Here is a 22,653-nt window from a genome sequence, read left to right as displayed (position 1 = left end):
TGACAAACGCAGCCTCCATCCTCTACAAGAGCACAGCTAGCCGCACAGCACGCCTCCTGGAACGCTTCACTTATGTTTTTAATTATTCTGATAAGCCACAGCTGTAAAACGACAACACAGTCATTTCCATTTCACATGTCAAATTACTGCTTTTTAAACAACGCAGCCTTCCTCTAGTCCGTCCTGCAGCCACTGATGCAGAAAAGAAAGGCCCATCACCAGGACCCAACAAGCTGAAGAACACAGCTTCCCCACCCTCCCGTTGATCTGGTGTCTTGCAAAGTCCTGGATGGCCTACCCTGAACTCCACGATCATGGCATGCAGTGAGGCGGCCTGGGGCATCACCACAGCTCCAGGTTCCAGGTGCTGGTCCACGGAGGTACGGACGTACCAGAAGTATAGGTTGTGCCATGGCAGTAGGCTGGTGGTGAAGAAGGGTTCACCCAGGAGGAGGGAGACCTGGCAACCAGAACAGGAAGAAGCCAGGTATCAGGAGTGAAGCTAACAAGTGAAGGGCAGTTCAGCAATTTCACAGGAACATGTAACAGGCCATTCACTCACTCACTCACTCACTCACTCACTCACTCACTCACTCATTCATTCATCTATCACTCATTCATTCATCACTCAGTCAACAGATGAGCATGCCCCTGAAGACACAAAGGATGAAGAACACCACAAACAAGGGAGAGGATGGTCTTCGTGTGAAAGCAGCAGGGAATAGGTGCATGCAGGGGCTTCAGAAAGGTCTTCCAGAATGGATTTTCCAACCCCAAAATCAAGTTGTTTCACCCCAGCGTATCAGGACCAGATGACCATGTCACCTTCACTGCACTAAACCAATGTGGACACTGGCAGCCTACATTTCAGTCCACATTTGTGGAATGAGCAAAGGGCTGTGTGACTACAAGTCAGAAGTCAGACAGATGGACAGAGGCTAAGTGAGGGTGTAAGGAGAGCAAGGCCTTCTAGACATTTGTCAGGAGAGGATGAGGAGGCCAGACCAGCCAGAATCCAAATGACCAAATAGCTAAGCAGGTCCACTTGCCCTGAAGGCAAGAGGGGCGCCTAAAAGCTTTAAATCAGGGACTCAAAAGACAGAAGACGTGTATTTGAAAAGGTCCTTCTGAGGACCACAAAGCATGCAGGCACTCTGCAAGTGGAGGTGGTGACTGGAGGTATTCTAAAGGGACGGCCACAGCATTCAGGTTGATATGCAGGTTGGGGACACTGGGGCACAGTCTGAGACACTCTCTGGGGCCTCAGTAGATGGGAACCAGAGGACATGCAATACGTACAATGGAAGCAGACCACGGTTGGCCCTGAAATTGCCCTGCCCTTCACTCCTACCCCAGCATCAGGAACATCATACAGATGCCTTCTCTTACCGTTTCATCATTTCTACCAAAGGAACCTGGACTCTGGCCAGAACACTACAGAAATGACTTATAAGTTTTTAACTATGTTAAAACTTAACCTGCATTAAGAATGAGAGAGGAGGGGCTGGAGAGATGGCTCAGCGGTTAGAAATACTTGACTGTTCTTCCAGAAGTCCTGTGTTCAATTCCCAGCAACCACCGGATGGCTCACAACCATATGTAATGGGATTAGTTTCCTTCTTCTGGTGTGCAGGAAGACAGAGGACCCATATATATAAAATACATGAGTAAATAAATTTAAAAAATAAGAGAATGAGAGAGGAAGAAGAGGAGGAAGAGGAAGAAAACATAGCTGGTACCTGAACGTTCAAAGTAGCACTATTCAAAATAGCCAAGAAATACTGATTGCACAAATGTCCATCAACTGGTAAATGAAAACATAAAATGTGGTATATCCATAGAATGGAGTATTGTTCAACAATAAAAAGAGATGAAGCACTGACTTAGGTTACAAAATGGATGATCCTTGAAAATATTATGGTAAATGAAGGAAGTCAGTTACAAAGGACCATATAGTGTATAATTTCATTGATATGATTTGCCCAGAATAGGCAACCCACACAGACAGAAAGTAAACTAGCGGTGGTCTAGGGCTTGGGAGCACATGAGTGTGACCACCAACAAAAAGAGTGTCTTTTAGGGTAATAAAAATGCCCTGAAGTTGACCTGGTGATGGTTGCCTACTTTACACTCAACCACATACTTTAAACGAGTGCTTTGTACAATGTATGAATTACATCTCAAGCTGTCATTTTATAAAAGGCATGAGGGTAAATAGCAAGAGATTTGAACAGATATTCAGATAAGACTTCTAACTAGCTTATGAGTACATGAAAAGATGTTCAATATCTTAGCAGTCACGAAAACACAAATGAAAACTACATGATACGCCAGTGCGTTCCCACTAAAACGGCTACACTGAAAAGGAGAGAAAAGCACAAAATGAACTCACACACCGGAAAGGAACAATCCAGCACCTACGGACACCAGTTCAGTGCTTTCTGAAGAAGCTAAAGACAGCTAGTCAAGGTAGCACACGCTTTGAATTCCAGCGCTCAGGAGGCAGAGGTAGCCAGCTCTCTGTGAGATCAAGGTCAATCTAGTCTACATAACAACCCTTTCTCAAAACAAACAAAAGCCTGCAGGGAGCTGGTGCTTAGTAACCCCAGGGTTCCTGGTGAGCAGCTCTGAGGGGGTGAAAAGATCTGAAGGGGAAGAGGAAAGGCAGTCCACCAAGTTCCTTAACCTCAACAAATTGTTCTGCTCTCATCTGAGAGGCACAGGAGCCCAGTACTATGCTCACGGGGCCATTATTCAAACCCTCACCCACCCTCAGAGTAGTGAGGTCTCTCCTGGCCAAGTTGCATGAGTGATATCACACAGCATTTAGCCAAGGTGACAAGGCAGAGCTTAGGTTACCTTAGTGCTACTCTGTCCACACTCACACAGCCCCAGTGCACCACAAAGTTCCATTCCTTACCTTCTTACCCTCCAGGTCTGCAGATGTCAGCAACTCAGGCCGTTTCTTGATGATACTAATTTTATCTTCCAAGTGGTTAGCCTTGAAGATCTTCAAAAGAAAGAATATAACTGTGTTTATACTCACATATTGTTTCAGACCAGGGAAAAACAACTACTGAGCAGAAGGTGTAGCTCCATGGCAGAGTGCTTGCCTGGTGTGCTTGAGGCCTGGGTTCAATCCGTGGCATCATAAAAAGTTAAAAACTAACACCTCTCAAAGTTACCTCCTCTGCTGAGTTTTCTGGCCAAATGGCTCTAGGACACCACTTTCTCTGCTTGTGGGAACATCTCTTTGAGCACTCCTATAGACCACGAAAGAGGTCATGAAGAAATGATCTCTATCAGGCAGGACCTATTACATAGGTCTTGCAGTTTGGGTGGAGCAAGCTACTCCCAGGAACAAATCACTCAGATGCTAGTTTCTTAGTCTTGCATGAAAAGAGAAAAAGCTAAACTTCTTCAACTACAAAAACTAAAACCAGAGTGCTAACACTTGCTTCTGATTGGATGTCAGAAGCCCGGCAAGGTGGTGCACAACATTAATCCCAGCATTTGGGAGGTAGAGGCAGGTAGATCTCTATGAGCTTGAGGCCAGCCAAGTGAGTTACAGGCCAGTTAAGGCTACATAGTGAGTCTCTGTCTCAAAAACAAACAAACAAACAAACATTCTACTAATTGACGTCTGCCCCAAAGCCAAAAGGTCTGCTTTCCAGGTAGGAGCTACAGTCATGACGCAGGCCATTTCTACTAGCTCCTGGTTGTGACGCTGCTGTAAAGTCACCTCCCAACCTCAAGAAGGCAGGCCCAACAGTCCCTCACGAATTCAGTAGCAACTGTCACTTACCTTTTTCATCAGTCTAGAGGAAGCTACCGAACTCTCAACTGTAAACACCTGAAGAGAACACAGGAGATGGACTTAAAAAGGTAGATACTCCAAATGGAAACCTGTCAAGAGGACTGAACAACGCCTGGCCTTACTACCTCCCTGGGGCAGCCACTGCACTGGTGTTCACCCGAGAAGGGGCAACTCAGAAGCTATGCTGCAGCTACCTAGCAGTGGGAGCCATGACTGGGTTCCTGACCACGAATGGAAAGAGTAAAGTTCCTCTGCCCCCAAACCAAGACCATTCCACCAACAAAAGCTACATCAGCAAATGTTCTGATCACAGAAACTCATGCCTGGACCACACCATGCCAACTTAAAAACAACGAAATAGAAAAGAAAAATAAATTTACAAATGAAAGGAGGAGAAGAACGACCCTTACAGAGACAGCAGAGAAGCGTGAGCCAGTACCTGCTCTGCCCCCAGGTGATGGGCCAGCGCAGAGAGCAGACTGCCGTCACTGACACACAGACAGATGGTGCCCGGCATCAGCACCTGTGGGAAAAGAGCAGGATCAGCACAGGTTACCTCAGTCCAGGAGCTTCCTCCTGACGAGCTCACAGACATGCTGCCTTTCCCCCAGTTTTACTCACAACTTCATTCTCCTTTTTTTAAAAAAATTTGGGCTGGAGAGATGGCTCAGCGGTTAAGAGCACTGACTTCTCTTCCAGAGGTCCTGAGTTCAATTCCTAGCAACCACATGGTGGCTCACATCCACCCATAATGACATCTGGTGCCCTCTTCTAGCCTGCAAGGACACATGCTGGCAGAATACTGTATACATAATAAATAAATAAATCTTTTTTTTTTTTTTTTTAAATGTATGTGTATAGGTGTTTTGTATCCTGTGGGGTTTGTAACCCACTGAGACCAGAAGGGGGCATCAGATATTTTAGAACTGGAGTCACAGACTGTGAGTACTAGGAATCAAACCCAGGTCCTAGGGAAGAGCAACAAGTGCCCTTAACCACTGAGCCATATCTCTCTAGACCCGACAAACCTCTGGATACACCAGTTCTCATCCTATCTTCCTTCCTGCCCCACACTGCCACATAAGACTTCTCAGCACACACACTAAGCAGCTATGGCCCTCACCCACCCTTCCCACCAGGACCCACTGCTACAAAAGACCCCCCACACCCATCCAGAAGGCCCAGCTAAAGACATACATGCTCCACTGGCAGGAAGGTACCTTCTAATCTATGGTGGCAAATGTCATCCCCATCTGGCCCATGTGCCCTTCAAGTGGCTCCCCAAAGGTAGGATGCCTTTATGGGTCACAGATCCATTGGAGAGGAACTTATGGCAGCTTGGGGTCTTCTTCCCCCACAAAATGCATGCATGTGCAGATATATTTCTATACACAACTCCAATGGGTCCAGAAGACTCCTTCTAAACCCCATCTGGGGATTTCAGGCTGAACCCCAGGTCAGAGAGTTCCAGTCAGATTTACAACAGATGAAAATAGGAGAGGTGTAGGTTAAGGTGTGATCACCCACACCAATTGCTGGTGATTACAGAGGTAAAGGTAGCCAGCAGAACAAGTATGGGTTGGGAAAAGGCTCCCAGGGGAGCTCTTATGGGAACAGTGAACACCCAGGGAACCTCTCACAGAGCAGAGAACAAGAAGAGTCCAAGACAAGTTCTCAGGCTCTCCAGTGTCTGCTCCAGGTGGAGCCAGTTGGCGCTATTGACAAGGAAAGACAAACCAGTAAGAGCAAACCACAAGCAGAGCAGTGAGACCTAAACACAAAGACAGGGCACTTACAGTCCGCAGGGCTTGGACATACTGCTCAGTTCTGTCCTGATCATTGATCTCTCCAAACCGAGGCCGGTTCCAGAGCAAGTGAGCCTGACAATCACACACAGGGCGCACTTGGTAGACTTTCTCATTCTCATCAGTGCTGATCAAGGAGGTGAAAAGCCAAACATAAGTGATAAACATCCCACACTGGAAACTAGAGAGCATGAGGGCATGGCACAGGGGACGAGAATACCAGAACTGAGCCTGGGCGCTGAGAGATACATTCACAGGTTTAGATGACTCTGGACACGAGCACATTACAGAGCTCTGTGATTCCACACTTTTCATATATTTGTTTTGAACAGAACTTACCAATCCATAACAGTTTCTACATATACACACACACATTGGTATATGCTGCTACAAACTTCCACTTTTTAAATTATTAGTATTACTTTTTTTTTTTTTTATGTGTGTGGAAAAAATGTAGACAGCATCCTTCCACGATGTGGATTCTGGGACTGAACACAGGTCATCAGGCTTGACTAAAAGCACCTTTACCCACAGAGCCATCTTCCTGGCCCTTGCTCTTACTCTATTCTGTTCTGACATAAATCTACCCATTCAAATCTCTACAAGGGCTGTCCAATGGACAATGTACATCCGTGCGGTCTCGGAAGGCTGGTCCTCCACCTCAACAACAAAAAGGCATACCTGGTCCTCTGAAGGCTGTACCACACACAGTAGTCATCATGGTGGGCTACCAGGCTTCGGGGTGAGCCCTGAACAATGGGCTCCTCCTGCGGCAAGAAGTATACACACTGCATCCAGTGGTCCCGCCACTGAAACGAGGAGCAGAGAATCAGTTTTCACTAAGCTATGACAACAACACTTCCCACGGAAAGGCCCAAAACCAAGTATCAGTTGCACGGACACACGGCATAGCAAGGGCCTATAATGGCCCAAAGATAAAGAAATTCTAATCAGAGAAGCCATGTCCCAAAAGGCTTTCTGGAACCCTGCTGACTTTAGAAGACATCATCGGGGCAACGGTCTCCTGAGGTAGCTTTAGAAGAAGGGACAAGTGCAAACTCTGCTCTCTCCTCACAGAGAAGCGCCATCATAGTTAGAGTTACTACGGCTGAGATTGAAACAACTGGGTGCCGGGTGTGGTGGCTCATGCATTTAACCCCAGCACTCAGGAGGCAAAGGCAGGTGTAGCTCTGAGTTTGAGGCCAGCCTGGTCTACAAGGAGAGTTCTAGGAGAGTCAGGGCTACACAGAGAAACCCTGTCTTGAAAAACAAAACAAAATAAAAAACAACAACAACAACAACAACTTGGGGAGGAAAGGGCTTATTTGTCTTACACTTCCACATTGCTGTTCACCACTGAAGGAAGTCAGGACAGGAACCTGGAGGCAGGAGCTGATGCAGAGGCCGTGAAAGAGTGCTGCTTACTGGCTTGCTCATCATGACTTGCTCAGCCTGCTTTTTTATAGAACCCAGGACCACCAGCCCAGGGATGGAACCATGAACAATGGCTGAGCCCTCCCCCATCAGTCACTAGTTAAGAAAATGCCCTATAGCTGGGTCTTATGGGGGGGGGGGTGGCATTTTCTCAATTGAGGCTCCCTCTTTTCAGACAACTCTAGCCTGTGTCAAGTTGACACAAAACTAGTCAGCACAAGTGCCAATGCTCTTTCCTTCATCGGTTGGACGATAAACCATCTTTCATTTGAAAGAAAAATTCTCTGGCTCACGACCAAGGCTGACCTAGTAGTCTGGGGGAAATTCTCCTCTAAGAGCCTCTTGGGACATATTCCAAGGCTTTACTATATATACGGAATTTCCTTTTGTCTTTAAGTGGCTTCAAAACACAGAAAGGCCAAATAGAATACATAATATCTAACCGGATCCTAGACTAGGAAAACAAAAGTTATCAAAGACATTTGCAGACAATTAAGGAAATTTTATTTTGAACACTGTTAGATGCTATGAAACAGTATACTGTTAATTTTCTTAGTTGTGATGATGATATTTTGCTTATGAAGAAACTTTTATTCTTAGAAATATTTAAGAGTCAAGAGTCAGGTGTTTGTAACTTATTATCAAATGATTAAGCAGAAACTGTGTGTACAGTGAGAGAGGAAAGAAAGATACATACTGCAAGTGTGGAAAATATTAACAATTAGTAAATTGAAGTAAAAGTGTCCAATTTCACCTTGTGATTCTACAATTGTTCAAAACAAAAGTTGGGAAAAATGGAGCCAGGGAAGATGACTTAATCAGTCAAGTGACTGCTGGACGGCATGAGGTCCTGAGTATGAAAGGCCAGCACCCATGTAAAAAGCTGAAAAGCTGAGTGTCTATAATACAACTTGGGGGAGAGGGCAGAGACAGATGCATCCTGAGTGGCCTAGCCAAATCAATGTTTCAGGCTCAGGGAGAGACCTTGCCTAAAACATAAAGATGGATGGTGACCTCTGGCCTCCATATATACATGCACAGGCCCACCTACAGGCACATATGCATTTATCAACACTAACAAATACATACACTACATACACCAAACTCATACACACACCACATTATATCACACACACCCAAAAGTTCAGCAGAGAAAAGTTGTTTGGCTTACTCTTTTGAATTAAATGGAGTTTTCTGTTGTTGTTGTTTTTGTTTTTAAGAACTAGAATATTCTAAAGTGTGAAACATGATTTACAGTGATTCTGACTGGGGATTAAAAACCCAGAGGTAGACTGAGGAGCTCACAGGTCTGGCTAGTAACAGCAGCCCCACAGCAGCAAGAGCCATTGGCCTAGGCAGTAAATCAGGACCCAGAGCATGGGAGCTACTACATATATATTTCTCCTTGAGTCAACATCATATTCAAGAAGAAAACATACCAGGTAGCTAAGTCAAATGGTGCAGGTCTGTATTCCCAGCTACTAAGGAGGCTGAGGCAGTAAGATCTAATGTTCAAGGCCAACCTGGTCAATTTAGTATGATCCTGTCTCAAAAAGTAAAATGAAGAAGCCGGCCACAATGATATATAATCTGTAATCCCAGAACCAGAAGGTGGAAGCAGGAGGATTAGAGTTCAAGGTTGGCTACACAGGTATGTCTGAGGCCAGCATGGACTATATGAGACTGTCTCAAGCAAACAAACAAAAGCAAAAGGAGGCCTGGCAACTGCAGGTGGTGACACATGCTTCTAACAGCAGGAATGAGAGACTGAGACAGGAGGATTGCCTTGAGTTCACAGTAGGACCCTGACTAAAATGAAGGAGTACTTAAGGCACTTAGGAACATCTGTAATGCAGTGGTGGTGTGCCTGCCTGGCACATGTGAGGCCAAATGTCTAATCCAGGTTCTCAACCTGGAGGTTGAACAACCCTTTCACGGGGGCTGCCGAAGACCGGCTGCATAGCAGATATTTACATTATAATTCGTAACAGCAGCAAAATTAGTTATGAAATAGCAATGAAAATAATTTTATGGTTGATGTCACCAGAACTGTATTAAGGGGTCACAGTATAAGAAAGTTTGAGAACCACTGGTCTAATCCTCATAATCCAAGAAAAATTAATACAATACATAAACATTGACTACTCTGCGTGGAGTGACCTTGTTCACTAAAAGACACAGGATGACTTGAGTCCTTACAGGTGGTCTTTCTGTTGTTCTTTCTTTATTAAATTAAAGATATGATTATCCAACATGTGAGTCACTTTGCATGTGTGACTTAAGCCAGGGCTCCAACATCTATCACTTTCTACCAGGTTGGACTGAGCTATGCAGTGTTCCATGAATGTTCTGACAGTTTATACTGAAACTTGACCAATAGTGGGTCACCAAACTTTCTGAATTTTATTTACTTACAGGTAAAGACAGTATTTCACTGCAGTTCATTTATGTTGTTTTCTTTTATTTCATAGCAGTTTAAAGGTAAAAACTTATATGCTGAATAATAATCTGTACTTCCTCTGCTCCTTTTCCCTGAGCTGGAGAAGGTGGATTTTGAACCAAAGGAAGTGAGGTTATAGTAGTTCTCCATTCCAAGTTGACCTGAGCACCCTAGATCAATTATGGCAGAAGGTGGTGAGGTGAGGGACTATGCCAGGAAAAGGAGAATAGGAGAACTAATTCACTAAGACTTCTGTTGTTCACTATGGCCACTGGTGTCAACCATGAACTCATCTGCAGAGGAGAAGTCTACTACTCACTGGCAGGCTGTTATTTTTGCTTTTTGAGACAGGGTTTCTCAATATAACAGCCCTAACTGTCCTGGGATTTATTTTGTGGACCAGGTTGGCCTTGAATTCACAGAGATGCTCCTGCCTCAGCCTCTGAGTGCTGGGATTAAAGACGTGCACCACCACCGCCTGGAGTGCTTTCTAATTTTTATTTTTTATTATTATTTTTCTGTGTGGTGTTAGGGATGTAGTATAGGGATTCGTACATGCTAGGAAAGTGCTCTATCACTGAGTTATATCCCTAGTCCCTTGTGCTTGTGTGTGTATGCATGTGTGTTTTCCCAAAAGAAAACTGCTTCTTTGCCCTTGACTGATGAAGTGATCTGGGGTAAACAGAAACAAAAATAGAAGTTTCCTGACTTACATGAAATGTGCTCAGCTCCTGACTCTTACCTGAAGTTCCTGTGGGTCTGTCTGTGCCCAAAAGGGTGCCATGGTACATCTGATCTTCCCCTCAGGGTCCATTTCAATGTCCCACCAGGACAGAACCACCTGTGCTTGGCCAGACGCCAGGGGTACAAACCGCCTGCTATGGCAGGCTGGCGAGCTACTGACTTGCTTGCTGAAGTCCACGCTGTGGAAGAATATTCAGGAACTGAGGCATAATTTAACTCACACACTCCACTATTAAACTTCTACAGAGACCTGACCAACACTGGTACTGATGTGGAGAGGATTCAGGTAGGTTTCCATTCCATAAAAGAAGAAATCTGATCAAATGTCTCAAAACACTGCCACCCAGGGAGGTTCCACAGTACCTGAACATTGGCAGCACATCACTGAGGGCGGTGAAGTCAGCCAATGACACCTGGTTCAGCTGAATGTCATAGACTGAAGGTGCACCAGGACACTTCTCCAATTCTGAGGGAGGGACAATGACCTGCTCTCCGAGACTAGTCTGAACATGGACAGGAAAAAGCTTGTTCCATGACCACATCCTTCTGGACTCCACCAGCTGGGCATAGACAGTTGCTTTGTGAGGTACTGCTTCACAATTTTCCTAAGTTTATATCAAAACAAACAACAACAATAACAGTAAGTCAGGTACCTCATCTACAGTGACTCACACTCACCAAAGGCTTTAATATTTGTTGCAGAATATTTGTTTATACTGTAAAGCTGTGTCTTTGCCAAGGTGCCTTCTGATTGGTTTAGTAAAGAGGTGAATGGCCAATAGCTAAGTACAAAGAGGTTGGGGACTTCCAGGGACAGACAGGACTCTGGGAAGAAGAAAGGCAGAGTTGCCAGCCAGCTGGGAGGAAGGAGAGTGGGCAGTACAGAGAACTGAGATATCAAGCCATGCTACTGAATGTAGATTAAAAATTATGGGTTAATTTAAGTTATAAGAGCTAGTTAGGAACAAGCCTAAGCTATAGGCCGAGCTTTCATAATTAATAAGTCTCCATGTCATTATTTGGGAGCTGGCCAGCAGTATAGAAAATGACTTGCTACAAATATTTGGTTGATTTAGTAACTTTAGACACCTTCCTCATGTCAGAAGAGTGAACTGTTTCCTGCCCTATGTCTTAAGAAAGTACATCATGGCTAAAATGATCATTATTTTTAATGACAATGTCTTGTTATATAGTCTAGGTTAACCTTACAGTCTTCTTGCCTCGGCCTTGAGTGCTAAGATGTTTTAAGCTGAGTTCCTAGTTACCTAGAATTATTAAATATTTCAAAAAAAAAAAAAAAAAAAAAAAAAACCTTATTGACATGAACTACCACATAGACCTACAAGAGTCTTCCTGACAAGTAGCCATTTTAGCCTCAGAATGACCTTCAGTAAAACCCCTGCCTAGCACACCAGGACAAAATCCCAATGTACAGCTGCCCATCCTCATCTGACTGGCCTGCTGGGTTTATCCAGCACTGCTCATCATTCTCCCTACCTGTCGGGGGTACAAAAGTCTTTTTACCCACAGATTACTAGGGAACCAGGAATGTTAAATACACAGGGGCCTCTCCTTAATGGAGGAGATAAAATACCTGTTTTCTTGCTCAGAAGGCTGAGAGTGGCTATTGTTAATGACCTGGTGATCTTTCTGTTATTTGAGGAGGCAGATTGCATCCCCCTTTTGCTCTAGAGGCAGACCTTACCTAAATTCTCCAGAATGTTTATCCCAGACTCTCCCTCCCTCCTTTATCTTTAACAGAACCCATCCTTAGGGGAGATGTCACATGTATTTTATAGCCTGCTGACCTTTATGCTATCATTAGAGACCACATTAGATTTTAGCTATAGAACCTATCCTCATGGTCACATGTACTTTGCAAAGGAGTTTCTTAAGTTTTATTGTGCACCTGGAATTGGAATAATTTGTTACCTGGAAACTTGGAATGGGAATGATTACTGGGGAAAAAAAAAAAACTTTTCCCCAAACTGTCATGTTTTAAATAATGCTGACAATGAACCGCCTGGCATTAGACTCTGAATAATGGGAAGTCATCATGATTAAAAGGATATGACATCATAAATGGAAGGATATAGCATCATCAATGTAAATATATGACATCATAATTGAAAGACTATATCATTTTAGATAGGATATGATATCAATGTAAATATATGACATCATTATTTGAAAATTATATTAAATTGTCATATGATATCATCAATGTAAATATATATCATAATTGGAAAGTTATTACACTATAAGTAGGAAATGCATATTATAATGTGAAAAATGGGGGCTGGAGAGATGGCTCAGAGGTTAAGAGCACTGGCTGTTCTTCCAAAGGTTCTGAGTTCAATTCCTAGCAACCACATGGTGGCTCACAACCATCTATCTGTAATGAGATCTGGTTCCCTCTTCTGGCCTGCAGGGATACATGCAGGCAGAACACTGTATACATAATAAATAAGTCTTTAAAAAATAAATAAATAATGTGAAGAATGTCACATCATGCTTGGAAGGATATGACATCATCAATGTGAACATATGACACCATAGTCAGAAGGGTATGGGACCATGAGTAGAAGGTATGACATCATAATTAAAAGAATATGACATTTGATGTAAATATGACATCATAATTAGGAGGGTATGATATGATATCATAATGGCATGATATCATAATGATTATAATATCATCATTATAAATATATGAGCATAATTGGAAGGCTATGATACCATTATTGTCAGGATATGACATCATCAATGTAAATATATAATTGGAAAGGTATGACACCACAAATATGACATGACACCATAATTGGATGACTATGACATCATAACAGAAAGATATGACAGCATAAGCATAAATTTATGACATCACAATTCATAGTATGATGTAATCAATGCAATGGCATGACATCATGGTTGGAATTATGACATAATTGGGAGGGTATACTTCATCAGTGTCAATATATGGCATCACAATTGGAAAGTTATGACACCATAAATGGACTGGCATGACATTACAATTGGAAGACTATGACATCATGAATGTTGGAACATGACATCATCGACGTAAATAGATATCGAAATTAGAAGGGTATGACATCAATGTAAATATGACATCATAATTAGAGGTATAATGCAAAAAATGTTATATATACATACATATATGTGTGTGTGTATATATATGTATATATATATATATATATATATATATATATATATATATATATATATATATATATAAAGAATATACACCCTTAAGAAATACAACCTTCTTGGTTAGCTGTCCTTCCTTCATTTCATCCTTTCTCCATTGCTTCTTCTTCCCAACCTACCTGCCTCCCTACACACGTCCCATCCTTTATCTTTTATTATTCCTTCTGCCTCTTTTGTTTCATCTTTCTCTTTCTCCCTCCCTTCCTTCTTTCTTTCCTTCCTGTCTTCTTTGTACTTGTCAGACAATGTTTCTGCAAAAGAACCTCATCCCTATCACTAATACAAAGTGTTGTGAGCACTGCAGTGTAGTATACAGACTGGGCATCACATATAGCTAGTGGATGTGTAGCATCAAGTGGCAGAATCTGAGTCTTTCCTCATGGTGAAAATGACCAGAAGCAGAGACCACCATGCAGGGACAGAATGCTGCTTAAACCCAGTCAAACAGGAAGATTTTCATGTGTCCAGGTTTTACTCCCTTTGTGCCTTATGTTACAAACCCACATCCTGTAACAGCTTTTTTTTAATATGGTGGCACTTCATTCCACCTTGGTCATGATCCCCTGGAGAACTGTCAGGATCAAGGTTGAGAAAGCCTTCTAGCCACCCTGTTCCGAGTCTAGGCAGTCCTCCTTGTCGAGATACTCCCTGATCACAGATGGAAGAATGGGTTGCACAGGGTCTAACTGTAATCTAGATGGGGGTAGGGTTCAGAAAGCCCATGAAATGGTGAACGAGCATGCACTCTGTGTTTGCTGCCTGGAGACGAAGCCAATCTTCAAAAGGTGTAGAATTACTGGCTGTGTTATATATGTAATAGATGTAGGACACCTACTACCTGCCCTCTCAAAGTTTAAACAAAGAACGAAGAACGAAGATTGTTCTATGGTGGAATCCCCATACAGACACAGCCCTCAAAAAAAATCCCAAGTTGACCCAGGTGTGCAGGGATCACAGAGGAGAGGCATCTACTTTTGTCAGGGTAGTTGTCTATTGTGTGAGGGCAGATAAGACCAAAAGCTGGCAAACTTGTGGATAGCAGCTGTTCAGTTCACTGAAATACATGATTTGCTCTTGGAGAGAACTCACAAGATGTCAATATGCAGTAAGCTCAGTTGTCAGTAACAAATTAGCTCTACAGATTCTGTTTAGTACAGAGGGAGAATAGGATGTCTTCAAGTCCCAGAGTGAGAGGTCTTTTTCTCTGGATATCACCAAAGACCTCAATAGTGAGGAGGTAGCCTCTGCAGTCTCAGTCCTAAGGGAGGGGAAGTTTCCCTGTTGGGATACAAAAAGCATTTCGAAACTGAAAAGGGCAATTTCCCTGAAATACAGATATAACTATCTGTCCTGCTTATGAATGTCAGGGAATCTATGGGAGCATGGATGTTCACAAGCATGGGTGTAACTTTATATGCAGTGTCTGTGTTGTGTATGTTTGTCTGTATATGTGTACTGGAAGAAATATTCATGTACCTACATCCTCCACTGATTTGTACCATGCCCATGGGGTCCAGTTTCCCTAAAGAAAACAGAATGAAGGGAAGTGGTTTTCATTTGAGTGGGAAGCTGCTGAGTAAGGCAGAAGCACTCCCATCCCTTCACAGATCACTACCTGCATGGACACCTGCAGGGTCCCCCTCACCTAGCTGGCTGTGGTTCTACCTCCTTGTCTAATGATCCTCCTACCTCATTCATCCTTTCATTCTGTGTCCATCACCAGGCCCTGGAAACCCAGCAGTGAAGAGAATTTTCACAGCTCAGAATTTAAACAAAAGTTTCTCTACCTCCTCACTACTGCCACCTGAGCTAGATGCCGGCCAGGAACTGAAGGGAAGCCCAGGGTATATGGAGAGATTCTGAAGGGCTGTACGGAGCATGGTGTAGCAGTGACTGTGTACAATGGCTTCAATCATAGCTCCTGAAGGCTCTGAGCCTCTTACCTGCACAAGATGCCTATGTGCATGCTCATAAGAGGGCAGTGCTCCCTCCCCAATCAGTTCCGTGTCAAACAGCTCTGTGACCAGGATGTTAGCACGACATGGCAAGTCACCATCTGAAAACAAGTGAATAGAGTCAGAAACGTGCCCAGACTAGAAAATATATTTATGACAAATACGTTAAAGACACCACATCAAAAAGAAGGGGCTAGAGAAATGACTCAATGGTAATAGCATGTGCTGCTCTTGCAGAAGACCCAAGCTCCGTTCCCAGCACCCTTATCAGGCAGCTCAGAACCCCTGTTAACTCCAGCTCCAAGATATCTGACACCCTCTTCTGGGTTTTGAGGAGTTCTTTGGTCAACTGTTTTCTAAACCTCTAAAACATAATATACTGCTACAATTATTATTTTTAATGAGCCAATAGACCTTGGAAAGAGCTATTTATCATGGAGAATTAACTGTAAACATTTCTAACAGCTGATGAATTACATTAGACAAAGCCCACTCATCTTCCCTACACAGAGGACAAATTTCACAGCTGACACTGAAAAGGAGATGTGTTAAAGTGGGTTAGAGTTAAGTGCAGTGCAAGGAGTCCTGGAATCTTGTAGACCTTGTCAGGACACCACTTTCTAGCCTGGAGCCTGGGTTCTTACCATCAAATCAGGTACTTAACTGTAAAACGGGGAGGGTTAGCAAAGTACCTCTCCTATGACACACACATGGGCTCCATGTACCCATTTTACTTAAACATCAGTAAAGTGGAAGTTAAGTGTAAGTAAATGGAAGTTAAGAGCAAACTCCATCTCTTGGCTTAGAAAGTGTCCATTGTCTTTAATACGTTAAATTCAAGCTGCAACACACTGTCCCCACCTTGATCCATCCCACTGCACTACCACCCACCCACTAGCCTCTGCCTTAGTGAACAGCACCTGTCACACAGCACACAAAGTGGCATCATTTGTCAAGTCTAGGACTGTCCTATTCACCATATCTCAATGACTACAACAACGCCTTACAACCAGTAAGAGGAGTCAGCAAACACCAGCTGAATTCTTGATTCTCCCCTGTCAATCACCAAAAAACCTTGCCAATTCTACCTCCTAAAATAAATTTTAAGGTGATGAGACTTGAAATGATTTACCATCCAAGTTTGCTTCGTTAAAAAAAAAAAAAAAAAACAAAAAAAACGAAGCTTTATGATCCAGTGAATTTTAATAAATACTTCTTAGAGCCTAGTATTATCAAGTTAGTGTGAATTTATGAGAGGGTGGTGTACAGGAGCCTGAAGAAAGGCAGTTATATTAGGTGTGTCCTAATTTATCACATGAATGCAATGGACAGCTGAACAACTGTTGCCACACATACTCAGGGTAATCCATCTAAGGAACAGGCTCCAAACTGAGATACTAATTTTAAGACCTCCGAACAGACCCTTGGGGAACTCACATTTGGAATAAGAAGGAAAGTAATAAATTAACAAAGGTATATGCCTAATCCTAACATTCAATAGGCCATTCCTAGTAAGTACCAGGCTAGCCAGGCCTACAGAACAGATCCTTTCTCAAAAAACAAAAACAAAAGAAGTGAAAAAGGAGAACTAATATTAGGAAACATGACCAGGAACTGGAAAGTTTCAGGAAGGATGGAATGCAGAAGCACCAACACTGTGGCATCTAGAGCAGGGAAACAGAAGACTTCTAATGTAGTAATGAGGAGATCACTTGTGGCAGGATATGGCAGTGCACACCTGTAGTCCCACCACCTGGGAGGCAGAAGCAGGAGGCCAATGTATTTGAGGCTAGCCTGGGTTACATAAAGAGACTCTGTCCCAATAAAATAAAAACCTTGCCAAGCCAACCTTTAAGATGGGGAACTAGTATAGGGCAGTTTAATCAAGAGGGAGAGGCAGGTAGATCTCTGTGAGTTCAAAGCCAGCCTGGTCTACAGAGTGAGTTCCAGGACAGCTAGAGCTACACAGAGAAACCCTATCTTTTAAAACAAAACAAACAAGTGTTGAAAGAGAGAGAATGGTGTGTAAGAAAAGAAAAGAGGCCGGGTGGTGGTGGCGCACATCCTTAATCCCAGCACTCAGGAGGCAGAGGCAGGTGGATCTCTGTGAGTTCGAGGCCAGCCTGGGCTACAGAGTGAGTTCCAGGAAACCCTGTCTCAAAAAATGAAGAGAAAAGAGGGTGCGGGTTCCTCAAGTGAGCTTTTATTTCTTTGTTGGGCCTGGTGTGGTGGTGCAAACCTTTAACCCCAGCACTGAAGAATTCAGAGATTCACCTGCCTCTGCCTTCTGAGTGCTGGGATTACCATTTCCCTGGCTAAAAGAATCTTTATAGTTAGGAGTTTGTTTGAGGCCAGCCTAAACTGTGTGTTGTGTTTATACATACACATGTAAACACATACATATGTACACAACACATACAACACCACAATACACACAAATACACACACACACACACACACACACACACACACACACACACAGATTTTTTTTTTTTTAAATTAGATTAAGGGGCTGGAGAGATAGCTAAGTGGTTAAGAACACTGACTGCTCTTCCAGAGGATCTGGTTCAATTCCCAGCACCCACATGGCAGCTAACAACTGTAACTCCAAGATCTGACACCTTCACATAGACATACATAGAATAATGCACATAAAAAAAATAAATTATTTTTAAAAGTTAGAATTAAATATAATCACTTTACGTTTGAATGCTTTGCCTGCATATATGCCTGTGCATGGTATACGTGCTTTGTGCCCACTGAGGTCAGGAGAGGGCACGGAATGCCCTGGAACCAGAGTTATGGGTCATTGTGAACCACCACATGGGTGCTGGGAACTGAACAGTGCTCTTAACCTTTGAGCCATCTCTTCAGCCCTATATTTGGGTTGTTTTTAGAAACAGCCTTGCTATGTAGTTCAGGCTGACTTGAAACCTACGATCTTCTTTCTGCCTCAGCTTTCCAAATGTTTGGGATTGTCCACACCTCCTAGCTTTAGGGTCTTAGGGATCAAACCCAGGGCCTTACATACCCAAGACAGGTACTCTACCAATGGCTACATCCCTATCCTCAAAGTAATTTTTTTTAATGTGAGAAAAAAAAATCCAGGTATGGTGATCTGTTGATCTGCCTGTTATTCCAGTACCCAGGAGGACCAAGGCCAACCTCATCTACAAAGTGAATTCAATACCAGCCTGGACTATATTAGATCCTGATGATGATAATGGCAAAATTAAACTTAAAATAAGTAGATCCTTCAATCCTAAAATACTGCATCTTAAAAAGTGGTAATGGCCGGGCAGTGGTGGCACACGCCTTTAATCCCAGCACTCGGGAGGCAGAGCCAGGCGGATCTCTGTGAGTTCGAGGCCAGCCTGGGCTACCAAGTGAGCTCCAGAAAAGGCACAAAGCTACACAGAGAAACCCTGTCTCGAAAAAACAAAAAAAAAAACAAAAAAAAAAAAAAGTGGTAATGGCCATAAAGAAAAGCTTGTCTTTCCCCTTCCCCAAATGTTTTAGCTGTGTTCTCCAAGTTTCAAAGAGCATGTAGAATTTTCTAAGTTCAAACTCCTGACTATAAAGACTTTTCTTACTACTGTTAAGTTTGCTTAAAGCAAAAAGTTTCTTTGCTGTGTGTGACTGCTGTGACATTTCATTAGCTCTACTTTTCACACAAAGGTCCTCACACAGGAGGAACACCCCTCACCTGGTCCAACTGTCACCTCAGTGGAATGCTTGTTAATAACTTTAATCTTATCACTGAAGCCATTTTTCTCCACAATCTTCACAGCAGCATCAGCCATAGGCTTAAAAACCTGTAAGCCAGAGAAGGGGTGAGAGGAGAGATAACAGGGAGGGGAAATGAGCAACGTACTAAAATGAAACAAAAAACCCACTTATCGCTCAGGGACTCATAGCTAGCAAGACAGTACCTGACTCTGGTCCCATAATTTGATGCTAAAAATGTTTTAGTCTCCAAATATGTGATAATGAACATCAAAGGATGAAATTCAGCCAGGTGTGGTTAGCTTGTGTCTAATCCCAGAATACAAGATGGTAAGGCAGGAGAATCATCATGAGTTAGAGGAAAGCCTGAGCTATAGTGAAACCCTGTCTCAATTGCCCCCACCTGCACAAAAATAAGTTTAAATTCAAGGTACTGTTTACAACGTCCCACTTAATAGGGTCATTAGGTGTCACTGCCCTTACTAAATATGTTGCCCTTACTAAATATGCTAAGAGCAGAGAGAGCTGTTCCACAGACCTGGAAAAATGTGCTTTAGTCTCCAGAGATAAGAAAGACAGCTAAAGTATGGCGAGACCACCTTCATTTTCAGAACTGACCCAGACTAAAAGCACAGTCTGTATTTCCTTATGAAACAAAGTAGAGCACTTTACTCTCCCAGTCATACCCCCTTTCTTTTTTCTTTTTGGTTTTTTCGAGACAGGGTTTCTCAGTGTAGTTTTGGAGCCTGTACTGGATCTCGCTCTGTAGACCAGGCTGGCCTTGAACTCACAGAGATCCGCCTGCCTCCCAAGTGCTGGGATTAAAGGCGTGCACCACCACCACCACCACCACCACCACCACCACCACCACCACCACCACCACCACCACCACCACCACCACCACCACCACCACCACCCAGCCATACCCCCTTTCTTAACCCACATGATCCTCCCCAACATTCATAGGCAAGCCTGAACCTTTCCTATCCCATCTACCAAATCAAATCCAACTGGAGGCTGAGTATGGTGATAATCCCAGCACTTGGGAAGTGTAGGTAGGATTGGGAGTTCAAGGCCTGCCTAGCTACACAGTAAGTTAGTTTGAGGCCAGCCTGGCCACACAAGACCCTAGTGTCTAACACAAACACAACCCACAGGGAAGCACAAAGTCTTCCCTTCAGAAGTCATCCCTGAGCCCTTCACTAGCCCCTCTAGGGGCTTTTCAACCTGCCTAGTCTGGATGTCACAGCTCTAACCCATAAAACACAGAAACGCTCATAAATAAAAAGGGAAAACAAAATAAATGATGGAAGATTTTCATTTTTTCCTAAATCTTTTTCTGTATTTCCTACCATGAACATGATTTGGGTTTTTACATGACAAAGAAAAGCATATCTTTTGTTTGTTTGTTTTTCAAAACACGATTTCTCTGCGTAACAGCCCTAGCTGTCCTAGAACTCAATTTGTAGACCAGGCTGTCCTCAAACTCACAGAGATTCTCCTGTCTCTGCCTCCCAACTGCTGGGATTAAAGGTGTGCGCTACCACGGCCCAGCCTCATTTTGATTTTTTTTTGAGACAGGGTCTCTACATAATCATAGCTGTCCTGGAACTTGCTATGTAGACCAGTATGGCCTGGAACTCAAAGAGCTCTGCCTGCTTCTGTTCCACCTCCCAGTGCTGGGACTAAAGGTATGCAACACCACGCCCAGCTCATATCAGTTTCTGTAAAAGATGAGCCTATGCCGGCACTCAGGAAGCAGAGGCAGGAGGATCTCTGTGAGTTTGAAGCCAGTGTGGTCTACATACAGACTTTTAGGACAGCCAAGACTACATAGACACTGTCCCAACAAAGGAACAAACAATAAAGTGAGTGAAGTTATTTACAAAAAAAAAAAAAGTTTTTGGGGTCTGGAGAAATACCTTAGCAATTAAAAGCTGTGTGGGGTATCTACCAGAGAAGACTGTTCAGACGTGGATTTAAGCCAAGAGAAAGTCTTTATTAGCTAGCCAGTGACTACAATGGGTGTTTGGGGTCCCAGTATAGCCCCAAGTCTTTCTCAGGACAGGCTCCAAAGCTACACAGAGAAACCCTGCCTTGAAAAAAACAAAACAACAACAAAAATCTAAATAAATAAATATTATTATTGTTGTGTGTGTGTGTGTAATGATGTGCATGCATAAGTGTGAGCATGCATGTGCCACAGAGTGCGTGTGTAGGTCAGAGGACAACCCTTGGGAATCTATTCTCTCTTTCCACTGGGAGATCCAGGGGTCAAACTTGGGTTATCAGGTTTTCAGGACAAGTCATACCTCTATACCTCTGCCCACTGATCCATCTATCACACTATCCCAAATGCTCATCCTTCTAGACTTTGAGATTAGGGCCACACTGTAGAGATGACAGGGTGGGCAGCTATCAGGAGCCTAAGTGGAATACATTCTACTGTTGACCTCAGGATTTTATGTGATTAAAATTTTTTATCTTATTTAAGATATTGTTATTATTCATTTATCACATTTCTTGTTATAGTGTATACTATTTACACTATAATAAAAATAACATGCTTGGGGCTGGAGAGATGACTCAGTGGTTAAGAACACTGATCTCCAGAGGTCCTGAGTTCAATTCTCAGCAACCACATGGTGGCTCACAACCATCTATAATGAGATCTGGTGCCCTCTTATGGCCTTCCCGGACACATGCAGGCAGAACACATGGTATACATAATAAATAAATCTTCGAAAAAAATAGTAACATGCCTAATGTTTCATTAAAGAAATAAATGGTAAGGATGACAAGATGGCTGAGTGGGTAAGGGAGCCTGCTGCAGAGGCTGATGAAATGACCTGAATTCAGTCCCTGAGGTCTGCATAGTGGAAAAAGAAAACAAACTCCTAAAGGTCAACAGTAGAATGTATTCCTTCTACTTAGGCTCCTGATAGCTGTCCACTCTGTCATCTCTACAGTGTGGCCCTAATCTCAAAGTCTAGAAGGATGAGCATTTGGGATAGTGTGATAGATGGATCAGTGGGCAGAGGTGTAAAGGTGTGACTTGTCCTGAAAACCACCACACAAATGCCCCCCCACACACACACATACACAAAACAAATAAATAAAAATGTGATTAAAAAAATTTAAGGGGGCTGGAGTGATGGCTCAGTGGTTAAGAGCACCAACTGCTCTACCAGAGAATCTGGGTTCAATTCCTAGCACCCACACGGCAGCTAACAACTGTCTGTAACTCTAAGATCTGATACCCTTACACAGACATATATGCATACACCAATGCACATAAAATAAAGATAAATAAATTGTAAAAAAAAAAAAAAAATTTAAGGGTATGGTAGTGGACACCTTTAGTCCTTGCACTTGGGAGACAGAAACAATGGATGTCTATGAATTAGAGGCCAACCTGGTCTACATAGTGAGTTCTAAGCCAGCTAAGGACATGTAGGTAGACCTGTGTCAAAAAAAAAAAAAAAAAAAAACAAAAACACCAGGCCT

The 22,653-nt window shown here is 43.1% G+C and overlaps 1 protein-coding gene across 3 annotated transcripts in view; it reads right to left on the bottom strand.

The window, feature by feature from the left end:
• Positions 1 to 22,653, bottom strand: part of Prmt7 (protein arginine methyltransferase 7) — a 42,440-nt gene that overhangs the window by 5,334 nt on the left and 14,453 nt on the right. For all 3 annotated transcript variants that reach the window (XM_016005383.3, XM_006986845.4, XM_076572090.1), the window contains exons 5-14: positions 19,127 to 19,235; positions 15,409 to 15,521; positions 10,604 to 10,845; positions 10,239 to 10,419; positions 6,304 to 6,431; positions 5,614 to 5,749; positions 4,257 to 4,340; positions 3,806 to 3,853; positions 2,921 to 3,010; positions 299 to 460 (exon numbers count right to left, since the gene is read on the bottom strand). In XM_016005383.3, the coding sequence (XP_015860869.1) occupies positions 299 to 460; positions 2,921 to 3,010; positions 3,806 to 3,853; positions 4,257 to 4,340; positions 5,614 to 5,749; positions 6,304 to 6,431; positions 10,239 to 10,419; positions 10,604 to 10,845; positions 15,409 to 15,521; positions 19,127 to 19,235 (1,293 nt within the window). The remainder of the gene's footprint in view (positions 1 to 298; positions 461 to 2,920; positions 3,011 to 3,805; positions 3,854 to 4,256; positions 4,341 to 5,613; positions 5,750 to 6,303; positions 6,432 to 10,238; positions 10,420 to 10,603; positions 10,846 to 15,408; positions 15,522 to 19,126; positions 19,236 to 22,653) is intronic.

The sequence above is a fragment of the Peromyscus maniculatus genome, chromosome 5, assembly GCF_049852395.1.
Source record: "Peromyscus maniculatus bairdii isolate BWxNUB_F1_BW_parent chromosome 5, HU_Pman_BW_mat_3.1, whole genome shotgun sequence".
Lineage (NCBI taxonomy): Eukaryota > Metazoa > Chordata > Mammalia > Rodentia > Cricetidae > Peromyscus > Peromyscus maniculatus.
The sequence above is the reverse complement of the archived record's forward strand: the minus strand, read 5'-3'. Positions and strand labels throughout refer to the sequence as shown.